Source organism: Populus alba, chromosome 19, assembly GCF_005239225.2.
Source record: "Populus alba chromosome 19, ASM523922v2, whole genome shotgun sequence".
Taxonomy (NCBI): domain Eukaryota; kingdom Viridiplantae; phylum Streptophyta; class Magnoliopsida; order Malpighiales; family Salicaceae; genus Populus; species Populus alba.
Window position 1 is genome coordinate 575613 of NC_133302.1, and position 14003 is coordinate 589615.

At 35.6% G+C, this 14003-nt stretch overlaps 1 protein-coding gene across 1 annotated transcript; it reads left to right on the forward strand.

Moving 5' to 3' along the window:
* The first annotated feature begins 8389 nt into the window (after window positions 1–8389).
* LOC140954210 (uncharacterized) lies at window positions 8390–10641 on the forward strand. Its single transcript, XM_073406939.1, has 2 exons — window positions 8390–8829; window positions 10569–10641. The coding sequence occupies exons 1-2, from the start codon at window positions 8390–8392 to the stop codon at window positions 10639–10641; spliced, it is 513 nt and encodes a 170-aa protein (XP_073263040.1).
* The last annotated feature ends 3362 nt before the right edge of the window (window positions 10642–14003 follow it).

Here is a 14003-nt window from a genome sequence, read left to right on the forward strand (position 1 = left end):
AACAGAAGAGAAGGAGGGCTTATATATTTTCTTTTCAATGGCAAATAACTATTCTACCCCTAATGAGCATTTTTGCCTCTATTTGACGGTCCTTATTTTTTTTTTAGCACTACCGAGCTCCATTCATCTTAAACTTTTAACCAGGTTTTATTCAGTATATTTTAAGGTTCCTCAAAAAATTTCAGCTCAATCCGATGGTCGGATTAAAAATTACGTCCAATAACGTAAAACTAGTCGAATTGTGCTTTTTCGTCAAATTTCAGAATTTCTCTAAAAATTCTGAAATTTTAACCCAAGCTAAGGCATGATATTAGAACACTCCACGAACATTTTCAGAATTTTCTGATCACCCAATCAAGAGTTACGAATTATTTTGTTTTACCTAAAACTAGTCAATTTATGAATTTTCGTCAAATTTCAGAATTTCTCTAAAAATTCTGAAATTTCAACCCAATATAAGGCATGATATTAGAATGCTCCACGCAAATTTTCAGAATTTTCTGATTACCCAATCAAGAGTTACGAATTATTTTGTTTTACCTAAAACTAGTCAATTTATGATTTTTCACCTGGAGGTTTTACAAATGGCTTCCCAAGAGGATTGTCGGATTTGAGTGTATGAGTTAGTTTTAAGAAGAACTGATGTGGTCATGTATACTACGTTTGAATATACTATGTATATGAAAGGACTATAATAGTTATGCTTTAACCACATAAAAACATTAAATCAGCTAATGACATTCGAGATGAATGATTGGGTTTGAGTACTGAAATTAGCCTCGTTAATTGATGGATTAGTAACGGTGGTATTTACATAGGTAAAGGGAAATTGAAGAATGATGCTTTTTGGTCCATGAATAAAATGTGACTTTAATCCTGTTTTATTATGTTTCTTAAATGGCCTATAATACTTAAAATTTTCTTGTATTGTAACAGGGACATCATACCAATATGGTGCGAAAGGAAATTCATTTCGTGGCTCACACATTTCGAAAAAGAATTATATACTCGCATATTATGGGTGATATGAGTTCTGCATGAACGAACATGTAAATCACTTAATTAGTCATTCGATCCCTTTTGTAAAAACTAGTAATTAAATATTGAAATGGAATACGAATGATAATGTATGAACTCGTGATAATACGAGATTAGAACAAGAATGGAAATTATAAATAAGTCGAGATGATGTAAAATAACAAAAAAAAAATCCAACGACTTTGGCCTTGAAAAGGTTGGGTCGTTACACTCTCTCTCCATATCAATCTCTCTTCTGCCTTTTAATTGAATATTAATGAAATAACCTTAATTTTAATTCCTCTCTCTCTCCTCCCCTTTCTCTTGAAAAAGTCAAAGCCTATCCAAAGTCGGAGGAGCTTCCAAACGCTAGCTTGGATATCCTTTGTCCCTTTGTGGAGTTTTCATTGGTGAGCATCGTCTCTTAATTCCTCAATCTCTCTACCTTCCCTTAATTAAGCTTTATTGATTGGCGCCTATATTAGATGTGACCCGCAAGGAAGACAAGTGAAGCACTTGGAGAGCAACAATTCATGGACAAGAAGGTTTTCTCAAGAGGTTTACTTTTACACTCCTCATTTGTTGGTATCATCCCAGCCTTAAAAACTTCATTCTCTTGTTTATTGATTCCTCTGTTTTTTGGGTATGCGTTTTGCATTGCAGTTGAGGCTTTAAAAAAAGTGGGGAAGGAGGACTGGGATTTTAGCAAGGACCCATGTAGTGGAGAGGGGAATTGGAGTGTTTTGGATTTGAGCAAAGGGTTTGAGGGCTTGTGACTGCTCTTTCAACAAAAATTCCTCTTGCCACCTAGTAAGCATGTACGACAACTTTCACTTCTGACAAAGATTCTCTATATTTATTCCTATATGTTGACCGATTTACAACAGTTTCACTGCCTACACGGACTTTAAACCACCTCAAAGTAGTGGCAACAGGAATGTTGTAGCCATAGTGACTGGAACAGCAGCCGGAGCAGTTTTCGTTGCCCTTCTAGTACTAGGTGCCATGCAGAGAAATGGTTGGCTTGGTGGCAAAGTCTCTGCAGATAAAGGTAGGTCCAAAGCTTTCAACCTGCAACCGCTTCTTAGTAGCAAATTTTTACCATTTTGTTTGTTTGTTTGTTTATCACCTTGTAGAATGATGGAAAAGGATCCATATAGCTAAGCCCAAATAGTTTGGGATTGAGGCTTGGTTGTTGCTGTGTATGATCATTTCACCAGACAAAAGCCCTTGCATTTACAACCCTTGATCATTTATATTATCGTAATCAAATAATGGCTGTTTGAGAATGAAAACAAGTGAAAACCATAGATTGTGTAGCGAGTTTAACCGCCTTTTTTTTCATTTGTCAGTGGTTATATGGCTCCTGAGTATGCAATGCGTGGCTACTAAACTAACAAAGAAAATGTTTATAGCTTTGGAGGTGTGGCTTTGGAAATTGTAAGTGGTAAGATCAACAAAAACTACAGGCCAAAGGATGAGTTTGTTTACCTTCTTGACTGAGTAAGCTTATATTGTCTAGCATTCTCTTTCATTCCTGGTTTGGTGCTCATTGGAAAACATCACATTGTATCTGTAAGTGAACTGGCCATCCTCGTGTTTCTTGTCAATTTGGCATCATTGCATGTAATGTTTCCTTGAATATTCAACCTATTAATCTGCCAAAGACATCCGTCTCGTTTCCTAATCTTTTTTGGTTCATACCCAACTTATATCTGCATTTGTCGTTCTATATTTCTGCTGAACTTCCTGTACTCATTTTACAGTATTGTTCATTATAGCATCCTTATTTGGATTTATCTGGGATTCTGCCAGGTCTATGTTTTGCAAGAGAGAGGAAGGCTTTCGGAGTTGGTCGATCCAGAATTGGGGTCAGATTATTCTTCAGAGGAGGCTATGGTGATGCTAAATATCGCTCTCTCATGCACCAATGCAAATTCTTGTGAATCTTGTTGCAGCTGATAAGCCTATATGATGTAGAACACAGAGTTAAAGCTGCCAAGAGAAAGGGAGTGAATGACTCTGGCAGGACTAAATGGAACTAAAATGATGCTTTTTTGCAAAGAGAAATTGGATATATTCATTTGTCTTTGGTGCATCCATTATTGATCATGTCAAAATCATCAAATCCCTATTCGAAAAACATGGCCAAATCAATTTTTTTTAAGCTTAATTATTGAGGACAGACACAAATCCTGTTTCATCTTCAATTAATCAGTTGTATAGTGGAACGGATTCGGCACAATTATTGCCAAGATATTTCTTTTCTTTCCCATCAATCCTTGAGACTTCATATCATTTTTGCCAAGCAATGACAGAAAAACATAGTGTTGTAAGGGATTCATTAAAAACAAAATTTTGGTCGGCCACCCATTCTAAGTAGCCAACAAAATGCATATAAATAGGATTACATAGAACTTGAAAATGACTGAAACTCTCAACAAACTTGAGAGATTATTGGAATTGAAAATAACAAACTCAGCAGAAAGTTTCTGCTGCAAATCCTGAAGAAGCTAAACGAAAAATTCAAATATTTAAAACTACTCTTAACTCTATCCTTCTCAAGGCAGAATCTCATAATTCTAACACTCCTCCTTGAGACTTGCCTTGGACAAACCAAGTTTCATCCTTAGAAATTCCAGTCTTGATCTAGGAAGAGCTTTAGTCATTATATCAGCAAGTTGAACATCTGTTGGACAATAGAGTATCTTTATAAGCTTGTTCTTCTCGGCTTCTCTTATAGAATGGAATTTCACATTGATGTGCTTGGTTTTGCCATGTTGAACCGGATTTAGAGCAATAGCAATGGCAGATTTGTTGTCACAATAAAGCTCAGTTTGTGAGCTTTGTTCTTGACCCGGATTTAGAGCAATAGCAATGGCAGATTTGTTGTCACAATAAAGCTCAGTTTGTGAGCTTTGTTCTTGACCCAAATCAGAAAGCAATTTGTTCAACCAAATTGCTTGATTTGCAGCAGCTGTGTCGCACGTCAAAATCCGCGCGGCATCGGCTGGCGATTTTTTTATTATTGTTTGTGTTTTGCTTGGTTCGTTGGAGTCGCCACCTAGTATTATGGTCACTAGGAACCTATGGTCTGCGAGAGTCTGAGTAAGGGACTAGTTGTGCAAGGGGAAGACGCATCACCCCCAGTGCACCCTACCTAAGGTAAGCTGCATTGTTGTTTGATTGTTTTTCTAGGTCAAATTTCTATTCGTTGGTCTTTCTAAGGTTCAAGGCAGATCTCCCCTCATGAGGAAGTCTCTACCTTATTCGGTTAAATCCTAACCATTCTAAAGTCTTAATTTATTTACACCTTGTATCTTTAATATTTGAGGGTGTACTTTATCATGTAATTTTACACCTTTCAAATATTAAAGTCTACATCTAGATCCTAGAAAAAAAAGATTGGAAAAAGGTTTTTGATATTTTGGCCAAACCCTAATGGATAATCATAAACTAGTTATGATATCCATTTTTTTGGATTTTTCAAAACGTGAGAAAGATGCAATTTTTCGAAAAAAAACATGCTTGGAAAATTTTTTAGGACTTGGCCGTATGCAATAAAATATTTTTTCTTTTTTGATATATTTTTTTAAAAAATATTTCGAAAAAATCGAGTATTTTAATACCGGACTTGTATCTTACAATGTAAGTATACAACCCAATATTAAGCAAACTTGGTGGAAAAATATTTGAGAAAACCACAATTTTTAAATGATTTTTTTTTTATATATTTTTTGAAAATAAAAAAGAAAAACGAATAAAAAACTAAAAGGCATGAACAGTGAACAGTGACGGCATGAACAAGGCTAAAAGGCATGAACAGTAGACATGAATTATAATTCACGTCTACTGTTCATGCATGAACAGTAGACATGAATTATAATTCACGTCTACTGTTCATGCATGAACAGTGACGCCGAAGAAGAAGAGGAAGGTGAGCGGACCACCTGGCGTGGCGGCGATGGCTGGCTGGAGGAGGAGGACCTGAAGCTGGTGGTGGAAACGGCGGTGGGGTTGGCTGGAGCGGCTGCAGCTGGAAGAGGAACAAAAGAAGAAAATCTGCAGCAGGAAAAGGGAGGAAGGCTGGTTTTTTGGCTTACTTTGGGCCCGATCTTCTCCTCTCTCAGAGCACGAAATTGGCTCCTATTTATAGGGATGGAAAGAGGGTAATCTTTTCTTCAACGGGGAAAAAGTCTCAACCCTTGATTCGACTCGAGGAATCCAAGCCGTTGGTTCAAAGTGTGCACCTCGAACTGCAAAATTTGGCAATCCAAGGCTGCAGACTGCCCGAGGGTGCCACTTTGGGCCAATAAACGGAGCCGTTTCCAAGATGTTACACCCGACCGGACCACTCTACGAGATAAATATGTTTCAGGGGAACATGTTGGTGCACGCCTTGTCGGATTTGGGGGCCAAAAGAGTGAGAAACCGTGCCTGGAAAGCAGCCACTCGGGCAGCTTTGTGAGGAAGACGATGAACAGTAACCGGGCGACGCGTCGCCTGGTCCCTTCCCTCAACACAAAAACGGCGCCGTTTGGGATAAAAATTAGGGCTTTTTGCTGATTTTCAATTTAGCCCTCCAGCGTTCAATGTCTTTCAATTTGACCCCCGGATTTTGTCAATTAGACCCCTATAGTTTGGCGCCTTTTGCAAGTTGGTCCTTGTCTTTGGATTTTGTCAATTTTACCCCTAATTGACCCCAAAACTTCAATTTTCTTGCAATTTGATCCCTGATTTCAATCAATCAACTTGGTAAAAATTAAATTTGGTCTCTTAAAATTCCAATATTCTCAATTAAGCCCAAATTAAGCTCCCAAACTTAATTTTTCACCAATTAAGCCCCAAATAAAATTAATTTGACCCATTTAAAGTATAATTAAGTCATTGCACTTAATTAAATCCTTCAATTGGACCCAAATTAATTCTTAAACATAATTAAAATTCAATTTGGCCCATGATTAAATCAAATTGGCCTATTAAAAATTTAATTATGTCCTTGGACTTAATTTTTATGCAAATTCGTCCAATAATCATTTAATTTAACCTTGAATTTGCATTGTATTCTTCTAAAAATTGCAGCTTGATTTCCCGACCTACCTTCTCCACGTTGTCAGCCTTTATTTTATTTTTTGATTTTTATTTTGAAAAAAGAAATTGATTTTTGGGGAATAACCCAGAATTGGGTTATGACAAGCTGCATGGAGATATACTCTGCTTCAGCAGTTGATTGTGCTACCACCTCCTGCTTCTTTGCATTCCAACAGATTGCACCTGAACCAATATTAAAAACATACCCAGAGGTGCTCTTCATGTCATCAACACTCCCTGCCCAGTCACTGTCTACATAACCAATTAGATTTACTCCTCCTGTCTTCAAGTACCAGATGCCAAGATCAGTTGTTCCTCTAATGTACTTCAACACCCTTTTAGCAATTCCCATGTGAATGTTGCTAGGAGAGCTCATGAACCTTGATAGCAAACCAGCTGGAAACATCAAGTCAGGTCTAGTTGTTGTCAAGTATAGCAAACTGCCCACTAAGCTTCTAAATCCAGAGGGATCTTCAAGTTTCTCACCATCATTCTTTGAAATCTTTTCATTTTATGCCAAAGGAGTTTCTACTTCTTTGCATGATTCAAGTTTGAATTTCTTGAGTATATCAACAACATATTTCCTTTGTGAAATAAAAATGCCCGAACTACATTGATGTATTTCCATTCCAAGAAAGTAGTTCATAATGCCAAAATCAGACATTTCGAAAACATCTTGCATTTTAGTTTTGAACTCTTCCAACAACTTTGCATTGCTTCCAGTCACTAGCATGTCGTCTACATAGAGTGATATCACCAGTTGCAAACCATCTTCATCTTGTTTCAGATATAAGGTAGCTTCATTTTCACTTCTTTTGAATCCTAGTTGAATCAAATGAGTATCAATTCTGCTGTACAAGCCCTTGGTGCTTGCTTCAAACCATAAAGAGCTTTGTGTAGCTTGTAAACTTTGTGTTCATCACCAACAACTACAAAGCCTTCTGGTTGTTGAACATAAATTTCTTCAAGAAGTATTCCATTTAGAAAAGCAGACTTCACATCTAAATGATATACTCTCCATCCTTTTTGTCCCGCAAGAGCAAGTAGGAGTCTTATAGTATCATGCCTAGCTACTGGTGCAAAAGTATCTCCATAATCCACTCCAGCAACTTGAGCAAAGCCTTTAACAACCAATCTAGCCTTGTGTTTGAAGATTGAACCATCTGGATTGAATTTGGTTCTGAAAACCCACTTCACTCCAATGTCCTTTTTATCTTCAGGAAGTTCAGTCAATCTCCAAGTCCCATTTCTTTCAATGGAATCAATTTCTGATTTCATTGCTTCAATGTAGTTTGTAGGCTCAGCATGTACAAGATTACATCTTTCAGACACATCAGACAATTGTCTAACCTTAAGTACTGTTGTATCTGAAGTTGCTTCAATGGCTTGTTGATCTTCAACTCCAATACTTCGTACTAGTGATTCAAGTGCAGCTGTGATAGTCTGTTGAACTCTTTTTAAGTCCCAATTCCAGCAGGCATTTTCATCAAATTGCACATCTCTGCTGACTTGAATTTTAGCTGAATTTAGATTGAAAATTCTGTAACCTTTTGATTCTGTTGCACATCCCACAAGAATCCCTTTTTCTGCTCTTGCATCCAGTTTCCCTCTTTTGGCAGATGGAACAAGAAAATAGCACAATGATCCAAACACTTTTAAATGTTTGGCAGTAGGTCGGACTCCAGACCATGCCTCCAATGGTGTTTTGTTTTGAACAGACTTAGTTGGAAGTCTATTAAGCAAGTATACTGAAGTATTTACTGCTTCAGCCCATAGAAACCTTGGCAACTTCTTTTCAAACAATATACATCTGGACATCTCCATCACTGTTCTATTCTTCCTTTCAGAAACTCCATTCTGCTGTGGAGAGTAAGGAATCGTCAGCTGGTGTACAATCCCAGCTTCTAAACAGAAGGCATTAAACTCCTTCGAAATATACTTTCCACCATTATCAGTTCTCAACACTTTGATCTTCTGACCACTTTGAGTTTCAGCCATGCTTTTGAAGTTTTTGAACATAAATAGAGCTTGTGACTTGTTTTTCAGAAAATAAACCCAATTCATTCTACTGAAGTCATCAATGAATAATATAAAATACACATTGTTATTCAAAGAAGCTGTGCTCATAGGTCCACATATGTTTGAGTGAACCAACTCCAGCATGTGTATTGCTCTTTTGGATATACCTTTAGGAAATGGTTGACGATGCTGCTTTCCCAGTTCACAACTTCCACATGTATGAGCAGTAACATGAATTGCAGATCATATTTTCACAAAAATAATGAATCTGGAAACACCAAAACAGGTATGGGATAAGCTTCAAGTTGAATTTGAAGGCAGCAGCAGAGTCAAAGCAGTTAAACTTCTTGCATTTAAGAGGGAATTTGAGTTGATGAAGATGAAAGACAATGAATCTGTCAAATATTATTCTGGCAGATTAATGGATGTTGTAAATCAAATGAGGCTTCTTGGAAACACATTTGAAGATCATAAGGTAGTAGAAAAACTTATGATGTCTGTTCCTCAAAAGTTTGAAGCTAAGATTTCAGCAATAGAAGAATCTTGCGATCTGCAAAGTCTGACTATTGTTGAGTTAATTAGCAAACTTCATATTCAGGAGCAAAGAGTTCATATGAGAGATGATGAGGCTGTTGAAGGGGCTTTCCAAGCAAACAACAAGGAAAAGAGTGTTGGTAACCTACCAAGAAACAAACCTGTCAAGTATGCTAAAAGGAAATCTAGTATACCTTCAAGAAGACAGACTTTCTCACCATGTTCTTATTGCAGAAGAACATTCCATAAGCCATGAGATCTTAGATAAAATCTCATCTTAACAGCCCAAATATGATAGAGTTCCCCAGTAAACATTGGAATTGCAGATACAATATTTATTGAAGAAGACATTGATAAAAAAACAGAAAGAAAATAACTCTCAAGTGTTTCACTCACCCTCTCTGTGTTTGCCTCACCCTCTCTGTTTTTTATCACTCAAAAGAAAAATAGCTTGCCTCACAGCCCGTAGAATCTATATGCTCTGATACCACTGTTAGAAATAACTTGTTCTTAAACAATACAGTTTACGTAAAGGAAAAGAAATAGATTTAAGATGGCAGAGTTGAGTAGAAAGATCAATAACTTTTCATTAACTTCAAATGCATATAAATAGGATTACATAGAACTTGAAAATGACTGAAACTCTCAACAAACTTGAGAGATTATTGGAATTGAAAATAACAAACTCAGCAGAAAGTTTCTGCTGCAAATCCTGAAGAAGCTAAACGAAAAATTCAAATATTTAAAACTACTCTTAACTCTATCCTTCTCAAGGCAGAATCTCATAATTCTAACAAACAGCAGGGGGGAATGCAAGCGAAGATGCCCAGGTAAAAAAGGCAACAAACAAACAGCTGTTGAGGACAAAAAAATGGGGCGAAATGGGCATTAATCTCAAAAGAACAGTAAAAAGGAATTGAAAAAAAACTATTAACCATGTTAGCATGCTCAACACCAAATCAAAGATGACGGAGTCAAGTCATCTTCCAACGAAGAGGAAATTTTAGCGTCTCTGAAGAAGAACATGAGTTGCAAATCACATCAAGCCATAACATTAAGAATCTAATAAAATTAATCATCTAGGTGGTGGCCCAATGGTAAAAACTTGGGACCAAGAGGTTTGCTCCCTCTGTGGTCTCAGGTTTGAACCCTAGGTTGCTCATATGATGGCCACTGGAAGCTTACATGGTCGTTAACTTCAGGGCCCGTGGGATTAGTCGAGGTGCGCGCATGCTGACCCGGACACCCACGTTAATAATAAAAAAAAATCTAATAAAATTAGCACTTGAGGTTGTGGCACCAAGGTTCAAGCCTTACTTTGTACATGTCTGTTCAAGCCTTATTCATTGGGCTTGCAGGATATTCAGTAGATCCAGGGGTTAGTTGTGGTGCGTGTAAGCTAGTCCGAACACCCCGAGTTATCAAAAAAAAAAAAAATCTAATAAAATTAATTTTATCTATTTATCTTTATATCTAATTAAATATTTTAATTAATCCAAATTAAATCTAAAACATAATTAAAATTTAATTTGATCTATGATTAAATCAAATTGACCTATTAAAAATTTAATAATATCATTGGACTTAACTTTTATACAAATTCATTTGATAATCATTTAATTTAACCTTAAATTTGTATTATTTCTCTATTTTTGGGTATAATAAAATACAATTAGGTCTCAAATTTTCTCCAAAATTATAGCTTGATTTTTTTTTTTTGTACTTTTAAAATCTTTCTCAACTTGCTTTTTCCATATTGTCAGTGCTTAGTTTATTTTATTTATTTTTATTTTGAAAAAAATTGAATTTTTGAAAATAAACTAGAATTAAATTATGACATCTCCGGTCTGGAGCTGTCATGACCGGTCTTTGGGTGATGCTGACCCTTCTTGAGTATATGCAACAAGGTTGAACATTCTGGGAATGGCTATCAACAAAGGGTCTTGGGCTCTCAAAGCCCTTGGTTATCTTATCTTGTGAGGTTTATATACTAGTTTTTTTCCAAATTCTTGCTTGGAAAGGAGAATAAAACAGGGAGAAGATCTTTAATCTTTTCTAGAGGTAATCGTGCAAGATGATTTTCTTAATCTTGTTAGGTTACTATGTAAAGTGTGGAAGGGTGTAATTGTGGAATAGGTCTAGGGAGAGCATCCTCTTCCACCATTAACTGGAGCTTGTGCGTATGGACAAGGAGTTCTTTCCAAGTCCAAGGTCGGGCCCACAAGTCCAGGGACGCTGATTCTAGGCCTTTCAGTAATTAACAGAGCCTGAGCTTGTTCTAGTTCCATTATGCGGACCTTAATTGTACCACTGATGTATCTAAAGGAGTCAGAATTTAGTTAGCTACTGCAACATTGACGTTCTCTTCCACTTTATCTCTCTAAGTATACCATTGACTTCCTAATTTCCCTCATCAAATTTCTTAAATCTTTCTCATGATCTGTGCTTCCTTTTTCTGATTGAATCGAATCATCTCATCTGAAATTCAATATTCATATGCATTAGAGAATATGAATGTCGATTGAGGGTTAAAGCAATAAAAAAAAAAGAAGTATATATTCTCCATGCATGAATGCATGTTGTTCTGAGACTAGACAATGGAATGAATCTCTGTCAGGTCTAGAAGACAGGGTTAGTTTCCAGTAATGTTGTTTGCCCATGATTGGAAGTTGCTTACGATCCCTTTAATAATGAGATATTGTTATCAATGGCTCAACCAATATTTTCCCAAACATAATTCCAGATCCAAACACTCTTTAATAAGTCTTAAAAAATTAAAAGTTAATTTTAAGGAGTGTAGTTTAACTAGTCAGGCTCCAAGTTTGCTCTCTAAAAATTACCGGTTCGAATTTCATAAGCTTTAAAGCCACTAGAAGCTTACATGGTTATTAACTTCAGGATCCGTGCGATTAGTCGAGATGCACTCGTTCAGACACCAACATGAGAAAAGAAAAGAGAAGAAAGATAAAAAAAACGGTGAAATGAGAGAAGAATAAGATTAGAGCTCTGATACCATAACGAGTAAGAATGAGAAAAGCTTGTTTATTGTACTCATCAATCAGGTATATATACAATAGAATAAAGCAGAGCTGACAGGATTGTCTAACAGAATTGCCTAAACTTAAGCTAAAATAAAAAATACTTTTAAAACAACATCAACACAGAATTTACAGTAATGGTTCGTGGAAGATGCTGCCAACCAGCATCAATCAATCAGTTAGTACAGGGAGGAAGGGACCCTCATGCAACTTTCTCTGCTTAATGTTCAACGTATCTCATCATATTCCAAAACACACTTCATTTCGTCTTTAAAATATTTCACAACTAATTTTGTAAAAGTTTTAATAGAAAAAAAAAAAAAAAAAACAGTAGAAGAGAAGAGTTATAGAAGAAAGAAGAGTTAATCTTCGTGCTTCGTTAGACACAGTTTATTTTAAAACCAAATACCATGCCGACAGAAAATTTGTCATGCCAAGGCTAAGAAAATTCCACAGTTTTTTTTGTCTCACTAAAATTACCGTTTTCTCCTTAGGGAGCCGAATTGCTCCTCGGAAACATCACTGTCATGATAATTGCATATGTTCGATCTGATAAATGCATTTTGCCTTCGCAAAAAAAGGGTGCAGCACACGTTTTCTTCAATTATGGATAAGAAATGATCCTTTTTCTTTTTGTTCTGAGAAGAAATAATGGTCCATCTTAAAGGCCTTCAGATTTCAACACATGAAGGGATGCTTGCATATCTCAGGAATTAACAATGGTGGAGGGATAACTTTTAATTGCCACTGATTCTTGACAAAACGCACCGTACTAATCTGTTGTTAAGCCGTTACTTATGCGCACCGTTTCAATAAATTGTAATTCTCATTACTGGGAAGGTTGTCAAGTCAGCACCTTCTTCTGCTCTGCATATATATAGTGGCAGTTGTAACAGAATGGGCATGCAAAAAATGAATGAGAACTGCTGTCGGTTCCCTCTCTTCTCCCCGTCTTTCTCTCGCTCCCTCTCTCTCCTTCTCTGTCTTCTCAATCTTTCTGATTCCACTGGCTTCAACACTGATTGGAGGATTCTTAATCGGGTTGTTACCTATAGATCCGTGATCTTATACCAGCTTTGTGATGTATGCAGGAATAATATTGGTCTTTAAATGGTTTTATTTCTTAAATAAATCAAAGAATTTAAGTTAATCTCTTTTCTTTTTTGTTTATAAAAAATCTACTGGACTACTCTATCCGTACCAGTGTATTGGAGCAACCAAAATAAAATTACTAAGGTTCTTCCAAGTTTCCATACTTAAATGAATACAAGAGATACATATTCAAAACAGCATGTGATGTTTTGAATTAAAAGAGATAAAAAAAAGCAACAAAACCCTTAAAGGTTTAAATAGAGGGCATAAATGAATGAGAGGTATAATGAGATATTCTAGACAGAATTAAAAATTAATTATGATCAGAATTTCAATATAATTATGAATTTAAAATATTTTTAGTTTGGTCCTTCAATTTAACAAAATATTACACACTTGAAAAATCTGGCATTTCTTCCATTCCAAGCAAGCTAATGACTAAGGAAAGCATCTTTATGCAATTTCTAGTTCAATTGTTGTCCTCTCTCTCCTTTTATGTCTTCTCAATCTTTCTGGTTCAACACATATTAAAGGATTTTCAAACTCATTATTTAAACAGATCATAATTTAAAATTATTATTTTTATTTAAAATCTTTTAAAATCAACTAAATAACTCATTACCTAAAATAATTAACCCATTATATTCAAATCAATTCATCAATTAACTCAAAACAAAATCTTCAAAACTTTAACCTTCAACAAAACAGTAAATCAAAGCTAAAAAAATATATTTTATACACATCAGAATATAAATATTACATTTTAAACTTATTTTCTATAACTCTCTTCTTTTTTATTTATCTTTCCCTCTTTCCTCTTCTTCTTTTTCTTTCCCTTTTCCTTTCTCTTGCCGGTTCTCACTCTCAAAATTCAAATCTCTCTTTTGTTTTTCCTTCTATTCATTTATATATACTTTTAAACCTTCAAGGCTTTGTTTCCTTTTTTCTCTATTCCTTTTTATTTTCAAAACATTACACACTGCAACTTTGAATATTGGGAAATTTGGCATTTCTTCCATTCCAAGCAAGCTAATGACTAAAGGAAAGCATCTTTCTGCACTTTCTAGTTCAATTGTTGTCCTCACAATTTTTTTTTTACTAGTTTGACATAACAATCTAAGGTTACATGAGAAATAAAAAGAAAAAAAGAAGATTAAAAGCAAAAGTAAAAGTAAAGAGAGGGATCTCTTTCGTCTCATCCCGTCAGTAAAC